At 39.6% G+C, this 17390-nt stretch overlaps 1 protein-coding gene across 1 annotated transcript; it reads left to right on the forward strand.

Moving 5' to 3' along the window:
* The first annotated feature begins 1716 nt into the window (after positions 1 to 1716).
* kif4 (kinesin family member 4) lies at positions 1717 to 17075 on the forward strand. The gene is made up of 31 exons (XM_014995340.2): positions 1717 to 1936; positions 3240 to 3384; positions 3460 to 3574; positions 3733 to 3923; positions 4136 to 4225; positions 4339 to 4505; positions 5495 to 5589; positions 5870 to 5989; positions 6280 to 6455; positions 6702 to 6763; positions 6853 to 6985; positions 7131 to 7189; positions 7315 to 7420; positions 7897 to 8004; positions 8117 to 8275; positions 8357 to 8460; positions 8563 to 8707; positions 9714 to 9824; positions 9914 to 9997; positions 10078 to 10191; positions 10272 to 10427; positions 10530 to 10627; positions 11344 to 11473; positions 11556 to 11726; positions 11820 to 11939; positions 12044 to 12121; positions 13542 to 13643; positions 13806 to 13973; positions 14723 to 14842; positions 15613 to 15729; positions 16051 to 17075. The coding sequence occupies exons 2-31, from the start codon at positions 3262 to 3264 to the stop codon at positions 16258 to 16260; spliced, it is 3732 nt and encodes a 1243-aa protein (XP_014850826.2). The 5' UTR covers positions 1717 to 1936; positions 3240 to 3261; the 3' UTR covers positions 16261 to 17075.
* Positions 17076 to 17390: the final 315 nt, after the last annotated feature.

Consider the following 17390-nt stretch of genomic DNA (forward strand, 5'->3'; position numbering starts at 1 on the left):
CCTTATTGGAATTGTAATTTTTTTTTTCTTTTTTTGCATATAATGTAAAAACTCTAATAATTATATTAAACACTAAAACATGGCTGTTGCATACCCACCTCATTTCTAGAAGCCCCAAATTTGGGGACAATAGCTTTCAAATGCTCGTCAGGTATTTAGACCTAAGTGGGCTAATAAAATAATGAAGTGGTAATTGAGTAAAAAAGAAAACATTCTTTAATCTCTAGTTGGAAAATTGAAGTGTGGCAGCAGGAAGCTAAAGGTAAATGGAAGCATGCATATTCAAACTAAGATAAAAAAATAAAAAAAACCCAGTAAAAATAAGAATAAGACACTGTACAGCAAGGACAACACAGCAGCTTCATGAATCTGTGGGAGATATTTACTAAGAGTCATGACAAAAATTCTAGAAAGCACATCGACTAAATTTAAAAATTTGCATGTGTGGATTTTCTCCAACAATCCCAAAATATGCATGTGTGTCTCTGTGTTGCCATGTGATGGACTCCGCGTTTTGCCCACTAGCTACTGAAGATAGACACTCCACAAATGTTGGTGCGTTTCACAACATGCTCATTTGTCCTGTAAATTGTCCACTGACAGAATGAGATTTGTCTGCACAAATTTTTTTTTTATGCAATTGTGAAAATGCATCGTTTTACAAAAATCGTTAATTCAAAATAGATGTAGGAAAATGCAACGTGATTTCATGCAATGACTTCTGCTGATGTCCAGTCAGCCCAGCTGTCTCTCTCTCTCTCTCTCTTTCTGCATACACCTTGTCATCAGCTCAGCTGTTTTACCCTTTGGCTCCAACTGTAGTGACCTTTCTTTTCCACCCAGGACGGGCGTAACTGCTGATTTTCCACTGCAGACGAAGAACTCCTCCCATCAACCGGGAAGTCATAACGCTCACTAGGATTTCTTTTTGTCCCTCTTTTTCTGTTTCTTTTTAATATCCTGGGCATTTCATCTTTTAAATGGACAGGGTCTGTCTGACAGTCACAGAGTCACATGGTGCCTCGTGAGAGCTTATCTTTGATGGCCGCCGCATTCGGGCTTAAACTGTTGCCATTTTCTTGTCAGTTTGCAATAAAGTAACTGGGAGTTCGGACCGATTTGCAGTATTTTTCATGTCCGGCAGTGAAGAGAAAAATCAGAGCTCCGACCGAGTCTTAGAAAGTCTGGAAAGGAAGAAAATTATATTTTATAATTTTCAAAGTTTGAATAAGTATGGAAATTTTAAAAAGTAATGTAAAAATGTTGCATTTCCAGATTGCATTCTTAATTAACTTAATTGATTAAAATTTGAATTAATCTAAAAGGTTATTTTTAAAATATTCTTTTATATTTACATCTTATTTACCATAATCACATCATGTGGGTATAAAACTACAAACTTTGAACTTTTTCAACTTTTGAGAGAAAATTAATTACATAATTGAAACCAGATATTTGAACAGATGAAGCAGGGCCGGATGATTTTGTTATATATACTTATGTATTAATTTCTACTTTGACGACTGAATAAAATGTTAGAGAAACACTGATATAGTCTATTTAAACAGCGTGTAATGTTGTGATGATACACCATAACTAGTAAAAAAAAGACAAAAAAATAAAAGTAAAATTGTATAATCTAAGCGTTGTACTGCATTTTTCGTCTTTGCCCTGTAGAGGTCAGTAGCGCTGTTTTCGACTGGCGCGTGTGCTTCCTGGTTTGTGCAGAAGAAAAATAAGGAGGCGGAGCTGCGCGTTTGAAAGTGGCGGGCAGGAACTCTTCTTATATTTTGGTGAAGGGAAATTATCTGTAATATCAACGGGGTTTTAAACGGTAGACCGTGGCATTATCGTGTCTTATGTGGCAGTAATCCACTGTCAACGTGAGCTACCGAATGCAGTTATCGTCCTAAGTCCTGGGTAAAACTTGAAAAAGGTACGTTAAGTTTAACGTCTTGCTAATAACTGCAGCTAGCTGTTTAACTTCAAGCTGACGCTGAATGTATATAGTTAGGCAGTGAACAGACAGCGAGACCCAGCCTGTTTTATTAATAATTCAGTGCGATACCATTAATGTAAAAAAAAAATGTTGTCCCCCTATAAATGAGATAACTGTCATCTGCCTCCACACCCCACAGTTTATGTACGCTAACTAGTTTTTGTTTTGACGTGTAAAAGTAAAACATGGCGTCAGCTCAGTGATACCTTGCAGTAATGTATTGTGACGGGTTTTTTTGTACATGAATCACATATTAAGACCAAAAAGCTCATCCTGAAGTGGCCAGAGACAGTTTTTACTACGTTGTCTTGAAGTGACTTGTTGCAGCTGTTTTTAGCTCTTCATCTGAACCTTACACGGAGTCTTCCACCCTCCTTTATTTCCACATCCGAGAGATTTTGGTGAACAAGATCCTTAAAGTTTAGGAAGAATGTGGGCCTCGTTGATGATGGAAAACAAAAAGACTAGCGACTTATAATATCATGCAACTTTATGGTAAAACATGAGAAACTTAACTTATATCACAAGACTGTGCTGGATAAGTAACCACTTGGATTTAATGTTCATTTCCCCTCTACATTTTTATCAAATATAGGGATTAGATTTCAAACAACTAGTCGGATTAATTGCAATTAATCAATTATTGAGATAATATTTGATTCATTTAGTAAACAAATAATTGTTAACTGGAGTATACAGACTGAAAAAAAGCCCAGTTGCTATATAAACATATTCAGAGCAGTAATTAAACCAAAACTGTACAAAATATACATGTACATTTTGTATTTAAGATGAGAAATCTTCGTTGTGTGTAAATATGTTCTACCCAAAACTCCTCAAGTGGACTAGTTTTAGCTTCATCTGGTTAATATTCTGTGGAAAAAAAAAATTAAAAACCTCTTATTGAGCACCTTTTTAATTCAATTATTAATTAATTAATCCTGAAATAACAAACAGATTAGCCCTACACTGTTCTGATCTTAAGTCAAGCAGAAAGTCTGATCTTTTCACATATTATTGTTTCAGGTGCCGATGCATCCTTTGCAACAAATGATAAATCACTCAAGTAATGCTGTTATTGCAATCTATGCAATAAAATATTTTTTTTTTTAAAAAGGAACTGAATGATTTGCCTAGTTGTATTTCAGCTACTTTCCACTTTGTTAATGTGCAGTAAAACTGCATCTGCTCAAGTTACATCCATGTTTTTCAGCACGTTTGCTCTTCAAATGTCTTAAAGCTGCTGACCGGATTCTTCCACCATGACAAACGAAGACGCTAAGGTGATCCCGGTGCGCGTCGCCTTGAGATGTCGCCCGCTGGTGCCAAAAGAGATCAACGAGGGATGTCAGTCCTGCCTCACGTTTGTTCCTGATGAGCCACAGGTGCGGTGGGTTGTATTAAACTTGAATAATGGGATCAAGATGAAGTTCTGTTCAGTGTGTTTGTCTTTTCCTCAGGTGATCGTCGGCACGGAGAAAGCATTCACATACGATTACGTGTTCGACCCCGCTGCTGAACAAGAGGAAGTGTTCAGCACCGCCATCTCACCGTTACTGCGCGGACTTTTCAAAGGTAAGTCTGCTTGGCGATGTGGATTTTGATTATCACACCTAAGTTTTGGTTGCAGTGTAATATCAGCTGCATACAATTCTGGTTTCGTTAGCAGTTTTTTTAGGAAAACAAAGCCGGCTGAGCAAACTTTTTATCCTGCCAAACATTTTCTCTGTCAGGCTACCATGCCACTGTTTTGGCATACGGACAGACGGGGTCAGGAAAAACCTACTCGATGGGAGGAACGTACACGTCGGCGCAGGAAAACGACCCTTCGGTCGGAGTTATCCCCCGAGTCATTCAGAGGATCTTTGAGGAGAGGGAAAAGAGAGCAGACTCTGAATTCTGTCTGGCTGTGTCGTATCTGGAGGTTGGCTGTTAATCAAATTCTTAGATTTGAAGATTTCACTTTAGGAAAATTCTGTGTTTTGTAGAGTCTGCAATTTCTTTAAAAAAACAACAACAAAACAAACCAAAAGAAATAAATTAAAACCAGATCTGGTATGAAACAAAATCTTAAGATTATCACCCCCAGCCTTATTTTGTATTGTGTTGATCATCTTGTAATTTTATTTTTTGCAGATATATAACGAAGACATATTAGATTTGCTGTGTTCCTCTAAAGATAAACCGGCCATTAGCATTCGTGAGGACCCTAAAGAAGGCATTAAGGTGGGTTTATTTCAGCCAGTGAGACGTCCCAGTAGTGCTACACTGTGTATATTTAAGGCTCTTTAAGCCTTTCCTGTTTTAACTTTTGAAAATTACCCAATTTTTGCCCCCAGATCGTTGGGCTGACTGAGCGGAAGGTGTTTACCGCCCCGGAGATGGTGGGCTGTCTGGAACTCGGGAACTCCGCGCGTACGGTGGGGTCCACGGCCATGAATGCAGCCTCTTCACGTTCCCACGCAATTTTCACGATCACACTGGAGCATCGCAGAGGATCAGACAAGTCAGCTTTTTATACTTCTCTCTTTTTTTTCTCCATTTAATTTAATGTAAATTTTTAAAAAAAATTAAGAATAGCTCCTCAGCAATGTCCACAATTTATTAATATGCTTTCATTACAACACTATAGTGGAACAATATCTGCATTTATGGGTCCTTTAAAGATTCTGATTACTGTATTTTCTTTAAATGTATCAAAATTTTAATACTTAGCTATTCACACATTTTTAGCTTTTTCTTTATAACATGTTTTCTTTAATATTTGCTTCTAGGCCTGACTGATCTTATATTTTCAGTGTTAAAACATTTAGCAAAAACGCCACAGTGTCACTCTATTGATAGGAACTGAAAACACATGTATAACCCAACTAATTTATTCGTTTTAAGCAAGAAATTGATTATTTAAGTTACAAGTGGTTCTCAAAGTTAGTTGTTTTAGAGCTGTTAAAACCAGAGGACAACAGAACTGGGACTTTTTTGGATTTACATAAATATGAAAAAAGGTAACAGAAAAGAGATTTTAAAAACGAAAAAGTTATTTACTAATAGTGCATGATTAGTTGAAACATGCAGCTTAATTGTATCTTGCATTTTTTATTCAAAAAAATACAAAATATCAGATTGATGATGAAGGAAGATGAGCAGAAAAGGTCAAAACTGAATAGAACAGGATGTGAATTCTTAAGATTTCAAGATTCTTCTACATCAAATAAGTTTTGGACTTCAGATTCACCTCTCATCAGCATTTCTTTCATCCATTACTACACAAATAATACACTTTATTTATCCGAACTAGTAATTAGTTGCAAAAACCTTCAACAGTACAAGCGCTACCTTTTACGAAACATAATTTTTTACTGTTTATTGTGATTCTGATGTGTCTGCCTCCTCGAACTATTGTAGGAAACATATTTAATAATAATTTTCCAGCAAGAAAATTATTTGAACAAACATGAGCCCTCTTAAGACAATCTATGCAAACTTCTGTTGCAGAGTGGATTCGATTGTTTCAAAGCTGCACCTTGTCGATCTGGCCGGCTCAGAGAGACAGAAGAAAACCAAAGCAGAGGGAGACCGTTTAAAAGAAGGCAATCACAATACCTTTTTATTTATTTGTTTGTTTGTTTTTATACATCTCTCTCACTTATTTTTGTAAAAAGGTTTTCAGATAGCTTACAGTTTCATTGGAAAACATTTTTTTTTTTTTTTTTTTTTTGCTTTGGATCAGTTAGAAAAAACAACAACATTCATTTGTTTTTGTTTATTACGCCAAGCAAACATTGTAATACAATATGCGTCTTCCAGTATTTAATACCACAGCTTTTCTTGGAGCACTTGTCTTGTGACGCTGTTTATTTTTATCCGCAGGAATCAGCATCAACCGCGGCCTCTTGTGTCTGGGTAATGTGATCAGTGCTTTGGGTGATGAAAGCAAGAAAAACACCTTTGTTCCCTACAGAGACTCCAAACTCACCCGTCTGCTGCAGGGTAGGCTTTGATTTAAATGTTCAAAAGTCCTGCTGGTCATTAGATCAGGCATACATACCAGGTTTTTTTTCTTCTCTCTAACAAAAACGATTGCTTTTTTTCCCCCCCAAAAAAAACTTGTTTTCTAAAAACATTTCATGCAGGTTCTCCTGCGTTTTAATTAATAAAGAACAAAGGCGAAAGCTTGTTTTCAAATAACGACGCAGTTCAGAAATGCGATGCACTCTAATTGCTTTTTCCATTTAAAAATAAATAAATCAGTTCATGTCTGCGTCGTTTCTTCCCTTCAGATTCTCTCGGAGGAAACAGCCACACTCTGATGATTGCGTGCGTCAGTCCTGCAGACTCCAACATGGAGGAAACCATCAACACGCTGCGCTACGCCGACAGAGCGCGCAAGATTAAGAACAAACCCGTCGTCAACGTCGACCCCAGAGCCGCAGAAATGAACCGACTGAAACAGCAGGTATTTAAAAAAAAAAATAAAATGAAATCAATATGAAGCTGAACGCTCCATTATAAGATCTATACATGTTACGTTTGAAGAATCGTTAGCTAGTTACTCTTATTCAGTTGGAAATCTATTTCTCTGGCAGAATGACTTTCTTTGTAACAATTTTCTTTTCTGTGTTTTCCAAGATGCAAAACTTGATTCTTGAAGTAGAGAACAAGTGAAAGCATAAAGAATCTTTTCCTTTCCATGTTTGCTCAGGTTCAAGAGCTGCAGGTGATGCTTCTGCACGCGCGAGGCGGAGTCGCTCCTGTGCTCTCTGGGTAAGAAGTGGGGGTCAAACCGGGAGGACGAGCTGATAAATGCAGTCAGAAAACACCCCCGACGTGTTGGTCACGGCTCTCTGTTCCAGGCCCAGTTCAGCTGAGGACGTGGGCAAGCTGCTGGAGAAGAACCGCTCTCTGCAGAACGAGAACAGCAAGCTGTGCCGAGAACTGAGCGAGGCGGCGGGACAGACGGCCCTCATGTTTGAGAAGATCATCATGGTAAGTGGGACCAGAATTATCGCCGTAAAGACATTTATGAAGTTTCAAATAGGATCAACAGAGGGGATTATTGGTTTATTCCAAACTAAAGTGGACATTTTAGGTTCTCAGCTTCACTGTCGACTGTTTCTGCTTTCGTTTTCAGACGGAACAAACTAATGAGAAACTGCAAAGCAAACTGGAGCAGCTTCAGCGCCACGCAGCGTAAGTTTTCAAAATGGAGAAAACCCACATGCCTTTAGGGGATGGGAGCGAGCAACAGTCTGATTGCAGAAGCATAATTAGTGCCTTTTTAAATGCAACGGTTTTAAACTCTTTACTTCTTTCAGCTGTGCTGTTGATCTTCAGAAAGTGATGCAGTCACTGGAGGACCAGGAGTTAAAGGAAAATGTGGAGGTGATGAAGAACTTACAAGAGCTCATCTTGGAGCTCAAGGTAAATGAACTGGCTTTCATCAGAACAAAGCAAACGGCTTTTTCTTTACTGCTTTAATTTACTGCTGCAGTTGATGTCATAGGTAAAATGTCCAATTTGATAAACTCAGTGTGTAAGCATTGTTACTTTTGGCAGCCATTTTAGTTTTAGTCTTGTTTTTTTTTTCTCTGTCAAAAATGCATCTTAGTTTTAGTCGTTTCTACATGTGATTGTTTTTAGTGGACAAAATCTTTACTCCCAAATGAGCCAAAAAAATATTCTCTTTGCCATTTATTAACATTTTCGTTTAATTTTAGTCATCAAATAGTTTTGCCATGTTTTTTTTGCTATCACCATGAAACAAAAGGGGCGTCAACGATAAAATGTCATCGTTAACGAAAAACAACCGTCAATCAGAATCGTTGCCTCTGTTATAGTGAAGGTAATTGTCTTGGCTGACACTACAGGCGTTCATTGTTCCCTTTTTGCTTTGTAAGAACGAGAGCGTCTGCATATCTGCCTCCATCGACGCCATGACTGCGAGAGAGGAAGTACCCGAGGCAGCAGCGGGCGGCAGCACAAATCCACCTGAGCAGTCTGCATCAGTACGGTTTCTGTGTAATTAGATGACTGTAGATAGTTTGCTGTGAAACCATGAAATTATTTTAAACTATACATATACACTTTCTAACATTTTTTATTTTCACGTCTGCAAAGGACTCCCCAGAAGCTTTCACAGCCAACCATGCTTTGAGACAAGCCCAGCTCTCCAAAGAGCTCATAGAGCTGAACAACGTGTTGAGTCTGAAGGAAGCTTACATGAGGAAAATGTGCGAGAACGACAGCCAGCTGGAGCCCATGCAGTCAGAGCACCACGTAAGGCGACAAGACGAGCAAAAGAGCTCCGTGTCAGTTTGTCCAGGTCATTTATTCAGATCGTCATTTATTTCCCCCCAGAGAAACATCCAAACTCTGCAGTCGGCCGTCGATTCTCTGCAAAAGGAAAAAGAGGAACTGGTTTTAGCTCTTCAGTCAGCTAAGAAAGACACCAACCAGGCAAAGTACGACAACTTTATCCTCCCTGTAGCAATGATCTGATTTCAGATCGTACAAGTACAAAACGATGTTTCCACTGACTTCTGACATCCATGAACTTCTTCTAGACTCAGCGAGCAGCGGAGGAGGAGACTACAGGAGCTAGAAGCTCAGCTTGTAGATATGAAGAAGAAGCTACTTGATCAGTCGAAGCTGTTGAAACATAAGGAAACCTCTGTTCAGAAAGTCAGCAAGCTGATGCAGGAGATACAGGTGATTGGTCTTTTTAAAATACATTTTAACTTGAAGTGATCGGTAAAACTTAAGCTGCCCATCTTGACTTTTAAATTAAAAACAAGTAGTAGTCGGTTGTAAATATTACTGTTATTTGAGTGTTTCCCCCAGTGGATTATAAACCTGGCCGCCGTCTGACTTCACTTGCCCCCTCAGGCTATTTAAAATAAATGCGTATTTTAAATATAGCTTCTTCTTTTTTTTTAGACATGTGGTAAAAGAACCGAGGACCGGAGCCGGACTCTGTACAGACGTGTTTATGGCTGTACCGAGCCGCCTCACGGCTCTAAATATTTTTTTATACATCGGAAATCGCGATAGCAAACAGGTCGCAACACTCCGCAGTTATAAACGTGTCGTCCTCGTCACCGCACCTTGGCCTCGGCAGTATGGCGGCTTCAGCAGACGTCTCTTAAAACCCTCGACTTGCGCGCGGCAATAACGGCTGAGGTCGCGCGCTTTTTTTTTTTTTCCTTATGTTTTTACGTTGAGCGCGCTGTGAACAAACAATGTGTGGCTCGTGCGTTTACGTCTTCTATTCTTACTGACAGGCGCTTGGCTCTGTCTGCGCTTTAAACGTCACAAAGTTTCATCCAATCGGAGTGTACCTTACAAATTCTGCTCAGGCTTGGATTGGTAGCCAATCACAACCAGGAAATCAAAAGACTGCACCAAACCGTAGGATTTAGCAAAGTAGAAGATTATCTAATACCCGAATTTTGAACTCTAAGGATACTTAGTTAAGCTTACAATTACTTATTGGAAATATTTGGTATAATTTCTTTTAATTTATTTGCTTTTAAATGTGAGTTTTAAGGTCTAACTGGTGATTACTTAATTATTTAATTGAAGCTCAAATAATTGATATTTATTTCCTGTCAACTTTAAATGGTGGCCGTTTCAGGTTTTCTGGGGCAAAAGCCGAACTTATTACATTGAAGTCACATGATCACAAACTGAAATAACCTGGTGTTTTCTCTTCCAGGCTATGAAGTCGCAGCGAACACAGCTGATGAGGCAGATGAGAGAAGATGCTGATAAATACAGGCAGTGGAAGAGCAAGAAGGACAGGGAGGTCCTGCAGCTGAAGGAGAAGGTCTGGAACAAATGAAAATCATTTCGAGATGCTGGAGAGAAGAGGCCATCCTCATAATGTTTACTCTTTATTCCCCAATCGTTTTACAGGATCGTAAACGGCAGTACGAGCTGCTTAAACTGGAGAGAGATTTCCAGAAGCAAGCCAACGTCCTGCGGCGCAAAACCGAGGAGGTTGGTTTCTTCTGTTGTGCTGCTTACTTTTGTTGTGCTGCTCCCCACAGCACATTAGCCCACTTGTCGTTTCGTCACAGGCAGCAGCCGCTAACAAAAGACTGAAAGACGCCTTGCTGAAGAGAAGCGAAGCTGCAGAGAAACGCAAAGATGGCCATAACCGAGGCATGGAGGGAGCTGCTGCGAGAGTCAAGGTAGCTGACCAGGTTTCTGTTTCACTGAACACTCATTCCTGAAAGAGTTTGACTAAAAGTTGTGGCGCTGCCTGCGTCAGACGTGGCTGCTGAACGAGGTGGAGGTGATGGTGAGCATGGAGGAGGCGCGCCGCCACCTCAACGACCTGCTGGACGACAGGAAGGTCCTGGCTCAGGAGATCAACAACCTCAAACAGCAGATGGAGGCCGGGGAGAGACCTCCTCCCAAAATCAGAGTAGGTGGAGACATTTGTCCTGCAGTGCCTAAAAATGTAAAAGAAATCCAGGAAAAAAGGAAAGATCTTGACTCGTGTGTTTCGTGTGATATTTTAATGCAGCGTCGGACTCTGATCATCTCTGAGTTGGAGACACAGGGGGCGCTGGAGACCCCGCTGTCCAAGCAGGTGGAGAACCTGGAGACAGAAATCGGCCTGAGGTGAGTCAAACCGTCCACTTACAGCCAGTATGCAATAATACTTGGATCACATAAACTTCAGACTCAACTCACAATTTTATGAACAGGACTTTATTTTTAATGCTTTTCTATTCGCCTGCCTGCTCTGGGTTATTCATTTCTCTATACCTCGCATTAACGTAATAATACTACATGCTAACTATCACAAACATGGCGGCGCCACGGTTCAAAGTCAAGTTTGTAAAAACACCTGGAGGCTCCATAGGATTAAGAAACAAAAAGTTGTTACTGTAGAGATTTTTATGTCGGAATTGTTGTTAAATTGAAATTGTCTTTAGATTTGATTTAGTTTTTATTCATATATCATTAGCAAAAGGCAGGGTTTTTTTATTTTATTTCACAGCCCTCATTTTCCTATTTTGAGTAAAAGATGGCAGACGTTTACTGCTGCATCCACTGATGAGTCGATTTTGTAAGAAAATGGCGTGTAGAAAAATACAGATACAAATTTTATCAAGAAGGAAATGTGTGATAAATTGTGCTAAACTGTATTTTTTTCTTTTAAAAGTTGAAGCTAATGGTCATTTCTCAGGCATCACAATGCAGCATTTTATGCAAAACAGCAGAAATACGCGACTCAGACTTGACTTGACTTGCAAGAAATGACTTGTGAATATTGGCAGCAAAACAATGTAATAAAGCGACAAGATGAGCTTAAGTGGTTTGATTCCTCACAGAAACGCTCAGATCGCCGACCTCCAGCAGAAAGTCCTTGTCGCCGACGGCGAAGGGCGTTTAAAACAGCGAGTCGACAGCCTCACCAGCATCGTGGACGCAAAGAGTGCAGTTCGGGTCCTAATGGCCGAGGTAAAAACTGAAAATAAAGCCAGTAACCTCGGAATGCATTTCTCAACATGAACTTCACTGACAGCTTTCATTTCACTCCCAGCTGGTGTCGGCTAAAGCGGCCTACTTCAAGCTGGAGAGCGAGCTGAAGCAGGAGAAGGGAAACGCCCAAGATTTAAGAAAGATGCTGGCCGATGAGAGGAACGTGATGTCGGCCATGGACATGGAGCATCAGCAGCAGCTGGTGGAACTGGAGCAGAGACACCAGGAGAAGGTGATGCTGCGTCTGTGGGGGGGGAGGAAGAAGAAACCTCCTCAGACGGGAGCGTTCTTCCCAACGATCCCTTTCTGTTTGTTTCCTCTGCAGGTTCTGTACCTCCTCAACCAGCTGCAGAACAAACCCATGTGTGAGGAGTCGGAAGAAGCGAAGCAGGCAGAGGAGACGAGCTCAAAGGAGAGAGAGCTTCTCCAGCGCCTCAAAGTCCAGGTCTGTTTATTCCACATTTAATGCCTTATTTTTTTTCTTTTTACATTTTTAAATGTTTCACAAGTCTCTTCTGAAAGTACTTCAGTTTGTATTGTTGTTTTTAGGAGGAAGAGCTTGAAAAGTTACGGACACTAAGCGAACAGAACCAGAACCTAATGGAGCAGAATGAGCAGTACAGACAGGTAACATCCCTAATCTTTTTTTTAAGTTTGTGGAGTAGATTGATGCTACGTTAGATTATTTTAAAATAATTTCATCACTTTCATACTCGGATTACTCAAGAGAAAATCAATCAAAGTGGATCGAAGGCCTGAATTATTTCCTTCTCATTGTCGGATCTCTTGTTCAGATAGAAAACCTATCTGTTTCTTTACCTACCACACTTTTTCCTTCCACTCAACTTTTCATGAATATGGTGTAACTTTCACAATATTTAAGCATTTTGAGACATTTTATTATCAGTAAGCCATAATAATCAGAATAACAAGAAATAAATGCTTGAAATACTTAAGCATTTATTATGTGTAATGAATCTCTATAATGTGAGTTTCACTTTCTGTAATAAACAGTATTGAGCTTTTGTTTTAAAATATCAGTCTAATTTATACTCGACTCCTTTTTACTAACTTATAAACAAATTAAACAGAAAGTAAAGAACTACCTCTATTGATTATTCATTAATAAGGCCATTTCTGAAATGATAAATGAACTTTCAAATTATTAATTATAGCTGGTCGCACATTCTTGAAAAGCCTTAAATTAATGTATCTAATTTAAGGCCTTTAAAAAAAGAGTCTTGAAATCATTAGAAGGAAAGTTGGCCTTAAATACATTAATCACAGGTCTTGAATTTTGTGGTGATAAAACAGTTTTGTCCCGTATATTCTACGTAGTTTATTTCTCTGTCGCACGCAGACATCTTCATTACGCTCTGTGACTCCAGGTGCTTGAGGCTACCGCTAACTAGCTGCTAACATACTCTTGCTAGCTAGCTAACTAGCTTTTTTTTTTTTTTTTTGCATCCATCATGGGGGATCTTGGGTAAATGTAGAAAGCCTGGACTTGTTCACTTTCACTTTGGAAATCTTTGCTGATGAGCTTTAGATTTTTACTGTTGGGGGCCAGGGGGATGTCAAACTCTGATGTGTTTTGACAGTGAGGTATTTTAAACCCGAAGATTTTAAAAGGATTGAGAGAAATCATCTGGTTGGATTAGAAACCCTCCTGGCTACATCTGAAATGTCAGTGATGATGTTTTAATGATGACATATAATAGAGAAAATAGTAAAAGTTGTCCACACAAGTTGATAATTGCTGATTTGTAACGTGTTATTGCATTTGCAGTTTTGCATGTTGTGTCTTAAGCCAAAAAGATCATTTCTGGACAAATTTAAATTATATTGAGGAAATATAAACAGTAAAATAATCAATTAAAAAGAAAACCAGGTCGCTTTATCACTTTTGTTGCCTGAGGTGAAATGGATTTTGTGACGGCGTGACAGGCAGCGAGCCGAACGGGGGTGAAATCCCAAAGGCAGCTAACAGCAGTTGTTACCCCCTCATCTAATTAGGCTTTAAAGAACTTTTTTTTTCCCACCTTAGAAACTCTCGTTGCTCCACTTGGCAAGTGAGAAGAAAGTTCTTGCACCTGCCATCAAGAATGAAATGAGCCCAGACGACTCATTCGAGTACGTTCCTCCAAAAGTAAGTTTTGTTTGTTTGTTTGTTTGTTTTTCTTGAAGATGATTTTGAAGTTTTCTCAGCCTACCTGCCTCACGACTGCAGCTGTTTGTCGTCTGGCTCGGTGCTTAGACTCAGAACTCGTAATCACAATTTGATTCCGTTTACTCTGTGTTCCCCCGAAAGCCCAAACAGAAGAGGCCCACCACCGCTAAGGCAGCTCTGAACACAACCATCAGCGTGACGGAGCTGCTGTCCCCCAGCGAGGACGAGAACGAGGACGAAGCGGACGAGTGGCGTCCCGAGAATGCCGAGAAGAGCCGCAGGGCCTCCAAGAAACCCAAAGTAACCGGGGTAAGACCAACCTGAGTTCTCCACAACGGAGATCCACGACGTGGGGAACGCTAAATAAAAATGAAAACCAAGATACTTTCTTTTTTTTTTCTTGTTTTTTAAATCGTTTCTCAAAATTCTGCTAAATACAAAAAAAAAGAAAAAAAGAAAGAAATGAAAAGTGTCAGTAGCTGTGTGTCCATATCTGGATAAATATGTTTAAATTATTAGAATTCAGATTTTAATCTTGCGCCTAATTTCTGTTGGCTTCTATTGTAACTAAATTAGTTGCCACATCAGAACTTGATTTGGTTCCATCCACCAAATGTTTTGATGAGTTTACTTCCCATTTAATATAAAATCCCCCACTTTTCTTGAAATGTCTCAGGTTTAGGATACCAAACGTTAGTTCTGCTCCTGGCTTTTTGCAGTTCCTTTCATTATCTGATTTCACATAATCATTAACTGTGCTGGCTATTAAGTTAGCAAAGTTATTTTTATGATTTGTTCCGGTCCTAAATTGAAGCCTTTAAATTTTTTTACATTGAACTCAATGGAATTAGTAAAAATCCTCAATTTATGACATTATTTCTTAATATGATGCAACCTTTCTGTGGACTACGACTCAGGCTTGCAACCTTCATTAATAAACCAGGAAAAAAAGCCCATCAGCTCTCGCCTAGCATTGCTTTAATCCAGTAAACCAGTCCGGTAGTTACTAAAGTTGAGCTCAGGAAAGCACTAACGCAAAGCTGTGTGTCTTTGGTCAGTGTGCGTGCAAAGGTCGCTGCGGCAACAAGCAGTGCAGGTGTCGCAAAGGGAAGATGACGTGCGGCGAGAACTGCCAGTGCGATCACGAGAAGTGTCGAAACCTGGACAGCCAGGCGGCGGTGAGTTCCTGCCACTCCAGAGTCCAGCTGTGACCTCAACTTGGAACGAAAACGTTTGTGCTGCAAAATGTTTTTTTTTTTTTGTGCCGCAATCGTTTTAAAGATGCCACTAAATGTTTCCACACGTCTTCTGAGGTCGACCGGCCAGTCCATGTGAACACAAATGAATAAAATACAATCAACTGTGCTACGTTTGTGTTTCAAAAATTTTCATTTGTGCCGCCGCAATTTTTAACATTTAAAACCAAAGATTTTCCAGAGTTCAACCTGCCCTTCCACATCACATAATCAAACAAATTAATTATTTTTTTTTGTCCTGTATGTTTGAGCAGCTAAAGACCTTATAGCCCAGTCGATGTGTTTGAATTTGTAAACGTGGCGACGGAAGCAGGTTGATTTTTCACCTGTGAAAACATTTATTATTCTCTTTAAAATGATGGTGGCTGTTTGACACAAGTTTCATTTGATTTGAAGAAGGCGCTCTTCTTTTATGCTTCATCAAAAAAAATCAAGCATACAGGAAAGATTTCACAGGAAATGCATTGAAACACATCTGTGATGCGTAACAGTTCTGATAATGGAAGTAGTGACAATGCTGGACAGCTTTTTTTTTTTTTTTTTTTTTTTTTTTTTTTGTTCGTCTTGCAGCTGAACCGTTTCATTTTTATCAGTCCAAAAAAAAACAAAAAAAAAAACTAAAAATCAAATACCGTTTTAAGATTTGGTCTAGTGAAAAACGACGACCTCTGACCTCCGTTTGCTCGTTTCAGGACGGAAGCATCGCAGACGGCGCTTCTAGAGACTCTGCGTCCCTGCAGGAGCCGTCCTGCGACAGCCCCGACAACGCCACCTTTTTCAAGCCTCCATCTTGCACCCCAACCAAAAAGGTAACGATGGACACGCACACAGCATTTCCCCAATAAAACACACAGGAACTCTAGTGTGTTTTATTGGGTTCTTGCATGGGCTGGAAATCCTTCAAAATGTTTAAACTTCAATAAGGTGCTTTCAAGATTTGGACGGAGCTCGATTAAGTGCTCAATATTTTTTCTGCAGAAAAGTCAAATGATTACTTATGTTGTGTTTAAGCATTTAATTTGAGTAGAAAGGTCATTTAACTTAACACAAACCAACCTGTTCGATGCTACCAATATTTTTTATTCCGAATTAACTTTGTGGGGAAAAAACAAACACTTTAACGTTTGTAGGTGCTGAAGGAAATCGGAGACATGGGCCAAAGCACCGCTGAGCTGAAGTTGCTAAGGAAACCCGCCTTAACGGAGGAGGACGAGGAAGGCGAGGAAGAGGACAATGAGGACAGAACGACGGTCAGCTTCCTCAAGAAGAAGAAGCGGCTCCTGACCAGCTTCCAGAACAGTTTCTTCTCCGGCTGCACTCCCATTAGAGAGGAATCCTAATCCTTAAAACTTCTGTTGTTTTTTCTTCCTGTAGTCGTCAGTGTGTGTGTTTTTGTCTCATCTTTTGTCTATTTTTATGTCACCTACTGTACCGTGGAAGTCGCTGTAGATTTAAACTTTTCTGTTCATAGAGAGAAACTAATGGACGTTTTGAAACATCGACTGGGATTCGTGACGCTCAAGAACGCCTGTACAAAACTTTAGTTGTCGTCTTTTCCTTCACCAACGTTAAAGTAATCCACTTCCACTCATCGCCTTGGCTAGCGTCTTTAACCTTTGTATGTGCTTTTAGTATCTGAGCTGAATAAAGTCTTAACATCACATCTAGATTTGAACAAAAACGACTTTTCTTCCCCGATTAACATTAAATTTCTAAGCATTGATGAAGAATATTTTTATTTATCCAAACTAATTTCATCTCCAGGTTTTCTGCCGTTCCAGAGACGACGTGTAATGGAATCTGTTTTCAAAATCACCATTTCTTACGGTTAACTACATTAATCAATCCCATTTCTTCTACATTAAGCTTGCATAAAATTAACATGCATTTTGTTTCGTTATTCGGCAAGTTTATTCATCCGCCACTGACGCTTTTAGATTTTTAGGTCCTTGATGTCGTTGTCTAACGTTTTCATGTCCCATTTTTCAAGACGTTTTGTGTTTTAATTGCCTCAACTTCACTTGGTCTTTCCTTTGAGTCCGTCTGCTGGGGGAACTAGAAGCTCAGCGTCGCCATTACTTGAAACCATTAATCTCATCACCTGTCTGTGGGATAACATCAATTTAGAATGAATAAAATTGTAATATTTTACAAACCTGTCGTGGTTTCTTCCTTCATACTCGATACTCGATTCAGTTGCATGATGGTGAATGCCCTAGAGCCTCTAAAATCATTAGCTACAAGTTGCTACTAGCGCTGTGAGGTTCCTCAACACCAAACTGACTTTTGACTTTTCAGAGTTTTCCGTTTTCAACCCAACAGGAAACATTTGGGATGAATTGGAGGGGAGGGTGCTAGCCAGGGTTTCTCAGCCAACATCAGTGTCTGACCTTACAAATGTTCTGCTGGAGGAAGATTCTCATAAACGCACACATTCACATTTCACTTTAGAGATATCTGCTGCCAATTC

Source organism: Poecilia mexicana, unplaced genomic scaffold (genome assembly GCF_051168715.1).
Source record: "Poecilia mexicana isolate PSO_F unplaced genomic scaffold, ASM5116871v1 scaffold_14, whole genome shotgun sequence".
In the NCBI taxonomy this organism is placed as follows: Eukaryota; Metazoa; Chordata; class Actinopteri; order Cyprinodontiformes; family Poeciliidae; genus Poecilia; species Poecilia mexicana.

What these genes read in the sequence shown, in the direction of transcription:
- kif4 (XM_014995340.2), top strand. Translation starts at nt 3,262, where the DNA reads ATGACAAACGAAGACGCTAAGGTGATCCCGGTGCGCGTCGCCTTGAGA. An exon ending in GAGACAGAAATCGGCCTGAG is followed by an intron (nt 10,628 to 11,343) that starts GTGAGTCAAACC and finishes GATTCCTCACAG; the next exon opens with AAACGCTCAGATCGCCGACC. An exon ending in AGAAACCCAAAGTAACCGGG is followed by an intron (nt 13,974 to 14,722) that starts GTAAGACCAACC and finishes GTCTTTGGTCAG; the next exon opens with TGTGCGTGCAAAGGTCGCTG.